This window comes from Asparagus officinalis, chromosome 1, assembly GCF_001876935.1.
Source record: "Asparagus officinalis chromosome 1, Aspof.V1, whole genome shotgun sequence".
In the NCBI taxonomy this organism is placed as follows: domain Eukaryota; kingdom Viridiplantae; phylum Streptophyta; class Magnoliopsida; order Asparagales; family Asparagaceae; genus Asparagus; species Asparagus officinalis.
Genome location: NC_033794.1, coordinates 40,278,278 through 40,292,296, shown reverse-complemented (window position 1 = coordinate 40,292,296; position 14,019 = coordinate 40,278,278). Strand labels below are relative to the sequence as shown.

The window sequence follows — 14,019 nt, the reverse complement described above, 5'->3', positions numbered from 1 at the left end:
ATTTAACATGTGAATAAATCACACAAAAGGATATAATCCATCAGAAATAAATTCGCATATAAGTAATATAATTTTATATGAAAAATACGCAGTGCACAATGCATGAATTCACCATTACTCAAACCCGATAGACTATCGGAATACCAGTCATGACGCCTCCTCAAAGTTGCTTGGAACCCCTAAAAAATTCATTATTAAAATAGTCATCAATACAAACATCATATTAAACATTAACACATATTAAGCCATTCATGTATATTATATTAATTAATAAATATCGAATATTTATGGGTTACTCTAAAATACTGGTTTGCATCCTATGTAACATAACTTGTAGCCTCTAGTCAAAAACGTCAAATACCTAATGACTTTCAATTACAAGATCACCGCTATAATAAGTAATTTATTTTAATCAAAGAAAATACCCAACTTGATAACATATGATCACGTTCTGCACTACATAACAACATAACAACTAAACTTCTCTTCGGCTTTAGCCCATCAAACTTGCCAAGAAAATAAAATGGATGAGAGGCTGCAACTATGTAGTGCAGGATCTAAAAAAATTTTATCCATGGCCAAAGATACACAAGGTCTAACGCTAGAGTCGTGCTCAACATCACCTAGAACAGGATCTAAATAAAGGAAAATAAGATTGGTGCATAGTCTTCATCTACAACAGATAATATTCCACAACAAATATTAGATATAGAAGTAATACCTATTTCTTGTGTAGAGTTAGATCCAATCACCACGTCCTCCCCATCAACCCAGATTAGATTTGATTTTTTTTTTTTTTTTTTTTTGCGGCGATACAGGGATTTGCGGCGATACAGGGACGGGAGCAAGGAAATAGGCTGACGGGAATCAAAGAAGAAAAGAGATGGGATAGAAGTTTTGGGTATTTATAGGAGTCATTTTTGCTATTAGAACCCTCTAACAATTTTTGCATAAAAATCTTTTTACTTTTCCTTATATATATATATCCAATAAAAGCTAGAATTATTACAACCCCTTTTTTCCCCTCACTTTCCTCTTTCTTTTTGGCAAACCAAACAGTTGTTTGTGAGGGAAAACAACTTAATTTTTCAATGTCAGTTTTCTGCGGCCCTTTTTCTATTGTTTTTATACCAACCAAACAGCCCCTGAGAATAATATGGTATTTCTGATTTTCAACAAATGAATTGATGTGCACATAACTCATAGCATTTTTTGAGTGTCATATCCTATCACCAATCGCGTTTGAACTATCTTGATTAGTCGCTCACACGCATTTTAATAAACTTCTTAGAAAATCATATCATATCATACTTACTTCTTTTAAAAGCACGAGTTCGGAAAATCTTTTTTAGACAAATATACCCCTTTATAGTTTGAACTATCTTATCTATAATCAAATTCTAATTTTCAAATTTAATTTTAATGATGGGAAAAGATGCTCTTATTTTGGAACTAACAAAATAACCGATTAAAAGATTGTTGTCAAAACAATAATTCCAATTCTCACGCAGCCGGGTCGCATTTGAAAATTGTTTTTTAAAAGACAATAACTAAAAACTTTGACCAGTGAGCGCGTTTGTGTATCCTTGCGCATCATCAATATTTTATTTATAAAAAAAGTAATATGGTCAAAGGGATAAGCAAAAGGTTTCGTTGCATGCAACCCCAAAGCTCGGATTTACATGCACGTGCGCGTGTGAGAATTTATAGTCAATTTTCTGACCAAAAATTATCGCAGAGAGAGATAAAGAACGGGAAACTGAATCTAGATTACCTTCATTGTAATATAATACAAATCCTAATAAAACTCTAATTATGACTATTATCCTATCACATAGAATGGACCGTTCATGTTATCATACTTCAAAGTGCAGAGGTCACTTACAAAAATGCAAAAGGATCAGGAAAAATACTAAAGCTAATTCTTGCTGACGCAAAGGTAAAATAAAATTATTTTTAATATTATATTGTTTTCCCATCGTTACATCTGATCATATGAATATTGCTAAATCTCATTTTCTATTCGGTAAATTACATTAAAACACCGATAACTATCAGAATGGCTTTTTATGATATTTTCCTGTTTACATATAATATATAGATTATTATTAATTAATTATATTTTCCATAAATTGATCTCTGGTGTTAATAATATTTGCAGGGTAATAAATACAAGCAGTAATATACGGAGAGACTATCGAAAAGTTTATAGATATGCTTCGAAAAAATCAAATTATTTTCATTTCAAATGGAGAAGTGAAAGGAATAAACCTAGCTTTTCCAAGTATCCACAAGTCACTAGAATTAGTACTAACAAAAGACGTATCGATAAAAAAAGCACCAACAGGATTCCACTTGGAGAACATAGTTAACAACTTTGTGTCATTTGAAGAAGCATTTTCCATGAAAGATGCAACAAAAATTAGTAAGTACTTACAAACTTCTTGCTTAAATTTTGAATACAAAATGAGACATTAATCTACAGAATCATAATCTTTTTATCAAATCACTTGCAGATATTCTAGCAATAACAACTAATGTGAAGCCGGCAATCAACTATATTACAAGACACAACAAATCAGACAATAGGAGGGAAATCACACTTATGGATATAAGGTATATACATGTTACTTATTTCCAATATCATAAGAGAAAAAAAGATTAACGTTCTTTCTTTTTTCATATGCAGTGGAATGCCAATGCGTGCAACTTTATTTGGAGATTTGGCTACAAATGAAGGATCAATTCTTGAAGCAGAAATCAAATATAAGCCTGTAATAGCATTATCAGATTTTAAAATCTCTATATATCAAGGTACATAAATTATTGCTAAAATTCTTATTAAAGATAGCTAAACATAAAATTAATCCTATAATTTTCCCATTTTTGCAGGAGATACAAGCATATCGTCGCAAATTATTTCAACATTATGTATCAACCCAAAAATAGAACTAGCTAGCGAATTAAGGGAATGGTAAGCAGAACAATCAAACTTTCATATAACCCAATAATGAAATGGTATTATATTTTAATCTAATATGCAGGTTTCAATTGGAAGAATCTGCAAAAGCAAAAGGATCTCCATCGACGCTTTTTAAAAATGCCAAGGAAATTCATATTAGTGATATTATGCATAAGTAGAATCATTGATGACCCAGTACCAAGGTTAAGTAATATATATTTTTTAATGCCATGAACATATTAAAATACAATACTAATTGTCTTTAGAAATTAACAATGAAAAATACAGGTACTTAGTTAAGATTCTCGTGGAAAATGACACGGATAATGCAAGAGTAACACTCTTTGACGCAGCAGAAACTCTTATTGGATGCAAAGTAGAAAAATTCATTACAGAAAAGAAAGAGGTAATTCCTAACTCTATTCAAGTAGTAAATTAGAAAATAAACAAATTCATAAGTATTAATATAACATTTGTTCTCATTGCAATAGAAAAATAATCAGAGTCCATATTTTCAAAATTTTGTTTTGAACATCGGCGAAAGTTTCAAATTTCTGGTGAAGTTAGATGAAAAGACAAAAGATGAACGAGGCGAAGGCAATATAATAGCACAAGAAATTCAACTCCAGGCTAATATTACAATCAACGTAAGTGATGAAGATGCTACTCTAGAGTTTCCCAGAAAAAAGATAAATGTGGAGAAAGATTGATCTTGGTTCAATTATAAATTTTCAAGAACAATATTTTTTAATCATTTTATATAACAACTTAATTTTTTATTACAATTAGGAATTTTTATAAGGCATTTTCATGCAAAGTTATTAGTAGTTTTGTATGCTTATGTGATTGCTTAAATCACATAAAATTACACTTTGATATTTAACCATTTTAATATATTTTATTATTATCTATGGATATGATCCTGCATTTCGTGAGAGGCAATCGATAAAAATCTGCTTTTATTGATCCTGTGAATGGATATATTGTCAGCTAGATGTAAAATACTCTTACTGATAGCTAGCGCAACATGTGATCAATCATTTATGATATAAATGTGACCTCTTTAATCAATTGGCAAATAATTACTATTATGATGATTTTGCTTGGGGTTGTCACAAACTTCAATATTCAATGTTTTCAAAAGAAACCCCTTGACTAACTAATTATTACTTGTTGAGATTGTTGCCATGTTGAATAAGGAACCAAATTTGATCAAAATTTACTTTCATACTTTAATTAAGTTCCTATTGGGTGTTGGTGGTAGTGATCAATTAAAAATTCTTAAAACAAAAAAAAAATTACAAGTTTGCAGTAAATCAAACAATAATCTTAGCTTTTTGAATCAAAAAATATTTGAATAAACTTAAATTTTTAAAATATTTTTTCATTACTATAACTACAATTCATATTACATTTATTTTTATTAATATTTAAATAAAATACTAATAAATCTTATAATTCAATTATACATATTTGAACTCAAGATAAATCTCACTTATTTAAAGTAATGATGAAATAAATATAAAAACAATATTTTTAAATATTTAACCACGTGCATTGCACGTGCATAAAAACTAGTAGAGAATAAATATGAGCACTAATTTGAGCGTAGAAGTCTCAGTACGCGTACCAAAATACCAAATGGCCTTTTGGCCTTCTCGAAATTAATGGGGGATTCAAGGATGATAAGGGCCGCTCCGCGATTTACCCATGCAAGAAAAACCCGTTCAAAAGCTATCAATTTCGTCATTTTGCTTTGGGGGGTTTAAAGTTAGAAACTCATCGATAAACCCTCTTCATCTCCAACCCCCGGTTTAAAGCTCCGAGCTTTAAGCAGCCGCTGGGCACAAAATCCGACCCAAATCCCGATGGACGTCCCAACTTCCACGACCGCCAAGCCTTTCTTTTTCTGCAGACTCCCTTCCCAATTCAGAGCGAGACAACAGCGGAGACCCCCAGTTCCTTTCCCAAGACCCAGAGCCCTGTCCGAGCAGAGAGAAAGAGCGAGAGAATCACTCCGTAGATCCTCAATTCGCAGCAGCAGCAGAAGAAGGAACGCGCTGAGGGAGAAGCTCCTCTTCGTTCCTGAACAAGATCAGGTGCGCTCAATTCCTCCACCATTAGAAAACCCCAGTGATGATATAAATGATAAGTTGTACAAACTGGAGACTTGGGTCCGCCAGCACGAGCAGAATTTGGAGGGTTGGGGAGATGGGTCTGATCCCGTTTTCAGGTTTTCCCGAGATTCTGATGGGAATGTTGTTAGGGTTTCTGTTAATGAAGAAGGGGAAGAAGAAGACAGTAAGCCCGTTTCTAATGAGATTGAATCCACCAGGCCTTCTTCAATTGACAGCCTTCGGTCTGTTTTGATTCAGCGAATGCCCTTTGTGAGGGCTTTGTCTTTGACTGGGTTTACGGTGTTGTGCGCCTTCTGTGTTCTTGGTGTTGTAGCAAAGTTATTCGCAGGAAATGATGAAGTTGAATTGGGGAGAGAAGAGGCTGATATGCTTAGAAGAAAGAAGAAATCGAGGATGGAAAGGGAGAGATTAGAGGAAGGCGGTGCCAGAGTCATTCAACATGTTGAAGAGTTGCCTGTGGCATCTGGCACTAGGCCACAGTTAGATAGGAATGAACTATTGAAGCGCATCGAGCATGCTGAAAATAAAGATAATGATTTTGATAGTCGAGTTAGGCGGATTAGAGAAATGGCGAGAGAAGTTCGGAAATTGGGGGAAGAAGGTCGAGAACAAAACGGTAAGAGAGAGAATGAGGATGAGTTATCTCCTGCAGTAGATGTTTCCACAAGCCACGTTCTTGCTGATGCTCATATAGAATCTCATCCTATGAAGGACATGAAGCATTCTGGTGATATAGAGAACAATACCTCTATAGATATTATTCCAGATAGCATAGCTTCCACCATCAACCCCTATGAAGTTACTACAAATGCGGATGTTCATGAAACGGACACATCTCTAATGCTAAAGGGATTGCAAAATTCTGTCGAGAATAGTGATTATGGGATTAACTCCAGTGTTCTGATAAGTCAAGACTTGAAGAATGAAGAAGTCAAACAGAATGAGACTGATAGTGTAAACTTGATAGAAAAAGAATCCAGTTGTATCTCATCTGGTATTTTGAGTTCGGTTAAAAGAGTACCAAAAATAATGAAGTCGGTCGAGGAAGCTAAGGAGTACCTTTTACAAAAACATGGGATTTCAAATGATAACTTGCAAACTAATCAAGCAGAGCAGTTAAACTATTTAGCTCTTGATGTTAGCGCTGCTGATCCTCTGAATAACAACATAACTGATGCCAAGAGAAATCAGGCATTGAATAAAAATAACAAAGCTCGCCATTCGACTGACCTAACAACAGATATTAATGGTGATGTAGATTCCACTTCTTTGCTAAATGGTTCTTTTGCTGATGACATTTCCGAGAAAAAAGTTCATGAGGTTGATACAAAGAATGCAGTGTTTTCAATGAAGGTTGATGACAATAGATTGTCTGGAGAAAATAATCCGGATTTGCCAATCAATAATTTGATTACAGATGAAATTCTATACTCAAGTAAAAATGCCCTTGGTGCTGTAGATCCAGAGAAAACTTGTTCCGGAACTGATAAAATAAAGAAGTTGAATGCTGAGCAAAGACTAATAGAGAATCAAAGTGGAAGGAACAATTATGCTCATACCTTTTACACATCTAACAACAGTCGAGGATCAGAATCCCGTGAGACTTGCTGTAATGATTCTTCTTCAGTTGTTACCTTTTTAGGTGATATACAGGGTAGGGTGGAAAATGGAGCTCATGACTCCAAACAGTTGAGAATTTTTCCAAATCAGAAGCCTTTCAATTCGAAAGAAGAAAGAAAAGCATGTGAAGATGGTTCTAAAGTGTGTAATGTCACCACCAATGGGCCTAAAGTCAATAACAGCAGGAAACTAACGGGGGGAAACCAAAAGATTGATTCTCCAGATACTACATCCTCAGATGTTAGATTTCCGGCAGCATCTAGCTTGAATGGAGTTGAATTTGACGGTAGTGCATCCCGATTTTATCCAGTAAACAATGATAAATCTGAGGATTTGAAACCATTCATTCCTGATGCTACATTAGAATCTGGGGACAATCATGACACAAATGATCTTGCTAGTTCTAAGAACAGCTTCCAACTTGACTCTCCTACGCCTGAGCAGGATAACGAAACATTTGAATCTAATGGTGACAATAGTTGGCTTGAGAATAATTTTCAGCAACTCGATCCTATTATCAAGACAATTAGTACAGGATTCAGAGAAAATTATTCGTTGGCAAAAGAGAGAGTACAGCAGTCAGCTGTAAGTGCTGGAATAAATGAACTTGGCTTACTTGGTGATGATGAGGAACTTGAATGGATGAAGGATGAAAAACTTAGGGAAATTGTGTTTCAAGTTCGGGACAATGAGTTGGCTGGACGAGATCCTTTTCATTTGATCGATGATGTTGATCAGCGGGCTTTCTTCAAGGGTCTTGAACTCAAAGCTGAAAAGCTGAATGGAAAACTGTCCGGTTTGCATGAGTGGGTCCACTCTAGGATTGAAAACCTAGACTATGGTTCAGGTATTCGTTTTCTTGGAGTTGCTTTAATCTCATGTTTCATTACTTCAAATATCTTTCTAGATTATTGGAATCAAGCAAGCTTTTATGTTGTGACATTATAAGTTTTTTCTTGATGTACATTTTTCTAAACAATTAACTAGTAAATCACCATAAAATTCTGATGGATTAGGGGTAAACTGTACTTCTAAGTTGATTTGTTATTTATAACACAGATGGCATCAGCTTGCATGATCCGCTGGAAAAAATTGTTCCCCGCTGGAAAGGTCCCTCAATTGATAAGGAACTTAACTTTCTTGGCAAATCGACTCATGAGATGACAAACTTTGCTGGAAATGATAAAACTCTAAATGGATTTTCAACAAGTGGGAAGACAATTATAGAGAGCAGTGATGGTTCTAGCAAACCTGGCAAAAAGAAAGGGAAGGAGCATTGGCAACACACAAAGAAATGGTCTCGAGGATTCTTAGAGGTTTACAATGCAGAGACAGATCCAGAGATTAAATCTATAATGAAGGACATGGGTAAGGGTCTAGATAGATGGATCACAGAGAAAGAAACACAAGAGGTTGCTGATTTGATGACTGGAATATCTGAAAGAAAGAAGATATATATACAGAAGAAAATGGACAAGCTTAAAAGGGAGATGGATATGTATGGAGCACAAGCAGTTCTTAGCAAATACAGAGAATATTCAGATGAAAAGGAAGAAGATTTCTTGTGGTGGTTGGATCTTCAATTTGTTCTGGTATGATATAAATCCCATTCCAGTCTGCATCAGGCTTTTTTCCCCCCTCAAATATGTCACTGCTTAGTTTTCCAAAATTTCCACTGGTATATGTTATTTATTCTCACTTTGGACTAGAAGATTAATGCATGTACATTGATGTAATCTTTTGAGTGTCTACAGTGCATTGAACTCTACACAGTGGAGGATGGTAAGCAGAAAGTAGGATTTTATTCATTGGAGATGGCTGCAGACCTTGAACTCCAACCGAAGCAATATCATGTTATTGCATTTGAGGATCCAAATGACTCTAAGAACTTCTGTTATATTGTTCAAGCTCATATGGATATGCTGGGCAGTGGAAGAGCTTTTGTTGTTGCTCGACCTCCAAAGGTATTGTATTTTTTCATTCTACAAAGCTGACTTGTTTTTACTTTGTTATACCATTTCTTTGCCATGTTCTCTTTGAAATTTAGACCAAGATGATTGTGATCCTATTCATGAACCATAAATTCTTTTTTCTTTTTAACAGTATACCTCATGTATAAATGAAATTTAAATTTTCATAGAATATTTGTTTTGGCAGCTAGTGCAAGTAATGTCCAAGATTATACTTTCTTATCACTTTCTACATTGTTATTTCGTGCAGGATACCTTCCGGGAAGCCAAAGCTAATGGTTTCAACGTTACCGTGATTAAGAAAGGGCAAGTAAAGTTCAATGTGGACAACTCGTTGGAAGAAGTAGAGGAAGAAATAACAGAGGTCGGAAGCAAAATTTATCATGATAAGATCATCCGGGAGCGTGGAGTTGATACCCGCACAATAATGAGGGGTTTAATTCTTGCTGATAAAGCTGCAAGGAGGTAGCTGTTGTTGGATATCGTAGCTTTTCCGGACATATTTAGTTGTTACTAAACTAAGTTTTTTGTAGTTAAAAACCAAAGTACCGTCTGTAATATAATTTAAAATTGCAAAATTGCACCATAAGCATGCATTAGAAGCTAGAGGAAACATCATGGCCTGAGCCATTTATGACAGTATGTGGACCATGGCCATCAAAAAAATTTGAATACTTTAGCCTATAAATAGATTAAGTGGCACATCTCCCTAATCCACTTCAATAAATGGCCGCCTCTCAGCATATGTGACTAGAATTTGAGGTAGAAATTTGCTCTAGTTCATAGTAGGCGAGTCTCATCACAGTGAAAACAACCAAAACACACGAGTGGGCCTGTGTACTTTGTGGTGTCATCTGCTTCTATTGAGAATTCCTAAACCAGCTATTTTGAGTCGCACTAAATTGACACTAGATTTATGAAGAATTTTGACCTTTTTTTTTCTTTGACAGCTTAGATCTGTAAATCTGAAGATTGCATCACGGTTTTTGCTTTCTATTGTGCCCTCCAATGATTAATTCCTGTCTCTGTCCCTGGCGAATATAGGGAACAAAGTTCTTGAAGGGAAGAAAATAAGACTTAACCCGCTAACCTAACAAATTTCTTACTAAAAATTTCATATTTAGCCCACACTTCCAAGATGCATTATACTTGCTTCTCTTACGTTAAACTCATTAACATACTTGTAGATGCTCATTAGTGATATGAATGTTTCATGTTACTGTGCTACTTAAAATGAAAGAGGATAAGTGAAAACTAGATCCATAATCAAATTAGGGTTAAACTTGAAATTGGCTGGATATTTGAGCCTATTTGTGTCTTTATGCCAATATATGTCCATTTTATATACATGTTATTGTATAATACTCTACTCAGAAAACTCGATCATTCATAACGGACTTGGTCATTGTCCTATTTTTGACCTATGCAGTAAATAAAAGGTGCAAAGATGAATACTAGTGAAGCTTAAGGCTTTTGTGGAAAAGATTGCTTTACTTCAAGGAGCACAGCAAGGAATCAGATTTCTTTTCACTTCCTCTCCCTTTTGAGAAGACATCCTCCATTCAGAAAGTAAGCTTTGCAGTTTTAATTATTACGCTTTTGCTTTTATCCTTATCGAAGTGTAAGTGTTGAACCTGTGACAAATTTTGGTTGTTTAAATGATATTCGTGCTTGAGTTAGCTTTCCTGTGTCAAATCCCTGCTCTTGTTGGTTGACAGACATGATTGGCACATCCAATTCCTTTTATGTGTCTTCTCAACAATTATGTCATAAAACTATATCTGATGAGTGACGATGATACGAGTTGCCGTGCGAGCACCCTTTGGTCGCGGAATTACCAAAAGGTGGGTTGAGAAGAGGATGACCAAAACACAAGAATAATTTAGTATAAGGCGAAGGAAAATACCTTCTCTAGATTATGAAGAACAAAGATTACAATTTCTCCCTCACAATCTCGCTAGAATTGAGAACAACCCCTCAACTCTCTCTCTAAACCCTAATACAATTATTAGAATTTCTCTTTTCCTTAGGTCTGATTGTTTAGAACCCTAAAACAATCCTATTTATAGATGTGCAAACGTGGATGGCAAACTTGTAAATAAACAAGCCCAAAAGAATCAGGAATCCCTGTCAAAACAGAATCCAAAACGAAACAGGAACCCCAGAAACCGCGATCCGGTCGACCGCCGGGCTTGGTCCGGTCGACCGGCCAGAGAATTTTCTCAAACCCTGCAGCGTGCAGGTTTTCCGGTCGACCGGCATGCGTGCTGCGGTCGACCGGACAGAGAACTGTCAGTCTTTCCTGTTCTTTTTGCGTTTTGCCTCTTCCGACTTCTTTCGCCATTTCCTTTAGCTCCATCCACGCTCCTATTCTCAAGATACCATGAGAATCTCCTATCCTCAAGCTCCCATGAGGATCGCTAAGCTCCCAAGGCAGGGAAGAAGATACACCTGTATCATGGGTCCCCCCTTTAGGAACTTGAAGTCCCATTCAAGTTAGAACTTCAGCTGAGAGAACTCGCGAGCCCCTCCTTCTTTTCTGAACCACCTGGCCTTGCTAGGAATCTGATCTCGACGTCTGATCGGAAATAACTCATTCATCCCGCGTCTCGTCGTAGTCACTTCTCGCTCCAAGTTGCAATCCTTAATCGATGGCTTTTTTGGAAGTCTAATGCACAGCAAAACAAACTTCTTGCTCGCATTCACTAACCTCTTCGCTCGTGTCACCGTTCCCAAGCTTGTCTCCTTCGGAAGAGATGCCGAACGAAATATAAACTTTTCACCACCCTTGGTGAATGTATACTTCTGAGCCCGCCTCTCGTAGATCGCATATCTATCCCATAAGTACGGATTGCCCAGTATAATCTGACAAACATCCAATGGACCTACGTCGCATGTGACCTCGTCAATATACGACTCATGGAGCGCAAATCTTACAGTGCATTGATCAACTACACATAGCTTCTCCTCCTTCTGAATCCACCCCAATGGATAGGGCTTTGGATGCTTGACCGTCTTCAGACCCAGCTTCTGAACCAAGGCTTCGGATATCAAATTCTTCTCGCTGCCCGGATCAACTATGGCATCAACCAAACTGGTCTTCACTTGCAACTTAAGAACAAAGAGCTGCTCTCTCGGGTCGTCGTCCTCTTTCGTGGCCTGTTTCCCCGTCATAAGATTAAGACTGCTATTAGGCTCTGTCATCCCCGGGACTTCTTTCGGACCTTGAGCTATCATGTATGCCTTTTTCTCCTCCTTCTTCTTCAACCCTTTTGGCTTGAGATGAGGATACTTCTCCCAACACCGATCAGCTTCGTGCCCTGTCTTCTCACAGTGACTACAAATCAGCCATGTTTTCCCTGGATCACCCTTCTTCTTCTCCTCCTTAAACTGAGAACCACTAGACTCGCCTCCAACTTGCTTTGCATCCCCCTTTGCTTCGTTGCTCTTCTTTTGCTTGCCCTCAATGGCAATGGCCTTCACGCTCGCATCTGCAATAGTCTCGACCGTGAATAACCTCATCTCCTTTCGGATGTAATCGCTCAATCCCGCCATATACTTCATAAACACGGAATATTCCTCTGTCGCAATGTTAAGGACCATCGCCTGCTGCTGGAACTCCGTAGTGTATTCTTGAACGGTTTGATTGACCCTTTGGCGCAAGCCATACCACTTGTACCAACGCTCCTCAAGGAATCCCACCGGATAGAACTGTTTCCTAAGTAGCTCCTTGAACTTGTTCCACGACACCGCCTTCTTCTCCTGCTTGCAATAGGATTTCCACCATGTCAACGCATGTCCTGAAAGCTTCAAAGTCGCGAACACAATCTTCTCTTTTGACGAATAGCCATAAAGAGTAAAATACGTCTCCATCCGCTCGATCCAGTCATCAAGCCTCTCGACGTCAACACTCCCATCATAAATAGGAATCTCCACTCTGAAATCAATCTTCAGATTCTGGTAAGAATTCTTACCCCCTTGATGCGGTGCAGCCTTGACGGTCTCGTCCTCCTCGTCGGAGCCTGAAAGCTCGCTCTCTCCACCGGACTCTATAGGTTTCTTCTTAGACCTAGAAGAAGATTCCCCCTTTTCGTTCCCTCCTTGGATGAGACCGACGAGTTTTGTGAGCGTCGACCCTATCGTCTCGATCTGCTTCTCTAATGCATCAATCCTCGCTGAATTATCTCCTTCAGCCATCTTCTCCTTCCTTAAATCCTGGACTTCTTCCAATGAAATAGGGATCTCGCCAAGCTTCTTGTATGAGGAACGAGTAAGGACCATACACAGGATGCCCCTTCACCGGATCTGATGCTCTGATACCAACTTGATACGAGTTGCCGTGCGAGCACCCTTTGGTCGCGGAATTACCAAAAGGTGGGTTGAGAAGAGGATGACCAAAACACAAGAATAATTCAGTATAAGGCGAAGGAAAATACCTTCTCTAGATTATGAAGAACAAAGATTACAATTTCTCCCTCACAATCTCGCTAGAATTGAGAACAACCCCTCAACTCTCTCTAAACCCTAATACAATTATTAGAATTTCTCTTCCCTTAGGTCTGATTGTTTAGAACCCTAAAACAATCCTATTTATAGATGTGCAAACGTGGATGGCAAACTTGTAAATAAACAAGCCCAAAAGAATCAGGAATCCCTGTCAAAACAGAATCCAAAACGAAACAGGAAACCCAGAAATCGCGATCCGGTCGACCGCCGGGCTTGGTCCGGTCGACCGGCCAGAGAATTTTCTCAAACCCTGCAGCGTGCAGGTTTTCCGGTCGACCGGAATGCGTGCTGCGGTCGACCGGACAGAGAACTGTCAGTCTTTCCTGTTCTTTTTGCGTTTTGCCTCTTCCGACTTCTTTCGCCATTTCCTTTAGCTCCATCCACGCTCCTATTCTCAAGATACCATGAGAATCTCCTATCTTCAAGCTCCCATGAGGATCGCTAAGCTCCCGAGGCAGGGAAGAAGATACACCCGTATCAGACGATTAAGTAACAACAAAAGATAAGAGATTTTCCTGTCAACATAAAAAGGCAGTATACCATTAGTTCATCAGTGTCTTGCGTGTAAATATAATTGAATCCTCGTCCATGTAAATTTGCTGCATTGCATAATGCGCATGCATTTGCATTTTCGCTGTTCATGACTTTAGAAGGATTTCTGTTACTGTGATACATATTTTAGAAATATATGTGTAACTAGAGTTATGTTTTTAGTGCTGGCAATTGCATTCTCTATATTTTACTCCCTAAGCTCAAGCTTAGCTTCAAAGGCTGATCACTAGCAACCAGGGAATTGGCTTCTTACTAAATCAGGGTCTGATCC

The 14,019-nt window shown here is 37.5% G+C and overlaps 1 protein-coding gene and 1 long non-coding RNA gene across 3 annotated transcripts in view; both read left to right on the top strand.

The window, feature by feature from the left end:
* On the top strand, nt 2,716-3,137 carry LOC109842255. Its single transcript, XR_002247309.1, has 3 exons — nt 2,716-2,814; nt 2,893-2,974; nt 3,045-3,137. It is a non-coding gene; the product is annotated as an uncharacterized LOC109842255 (long non-coding RNA).
* LOC109823166 overlaps nt 4,629-14,019 on the top strand; it is a 10,572-nt gene continuing 1,181 nt past the window's right edge. For both annotated transcript variants that reach the window (XM_020389461.1, XM_020389453.1), the window contains exons 1-5: nt 4,629-7,567; nt 7,780-8,312; nt 8,475-8,684; nt 8,941-9,155; nt 10,120-10,259. In XM_020389461.1, the coding sequence (XP_020245050.1) occupies nt 4,831-7,567; nt 7,780-8,312; nt 8,475-8,684; nt 8,941-9,155; nt 10,120-10,126 (3,702 nt within the window). In that variant the 5' untranslated portion in view covers nt 4,629-4,830 and the 3' untranslated portion in view covers nt 10,127-10,259. The remainder of the gene's footprint in view (nt 7,568-7,779; nt 8,313-8,474; nt 8,685-8,940; nt 9,156-10,119; nt 10,260-14,019) is intronic.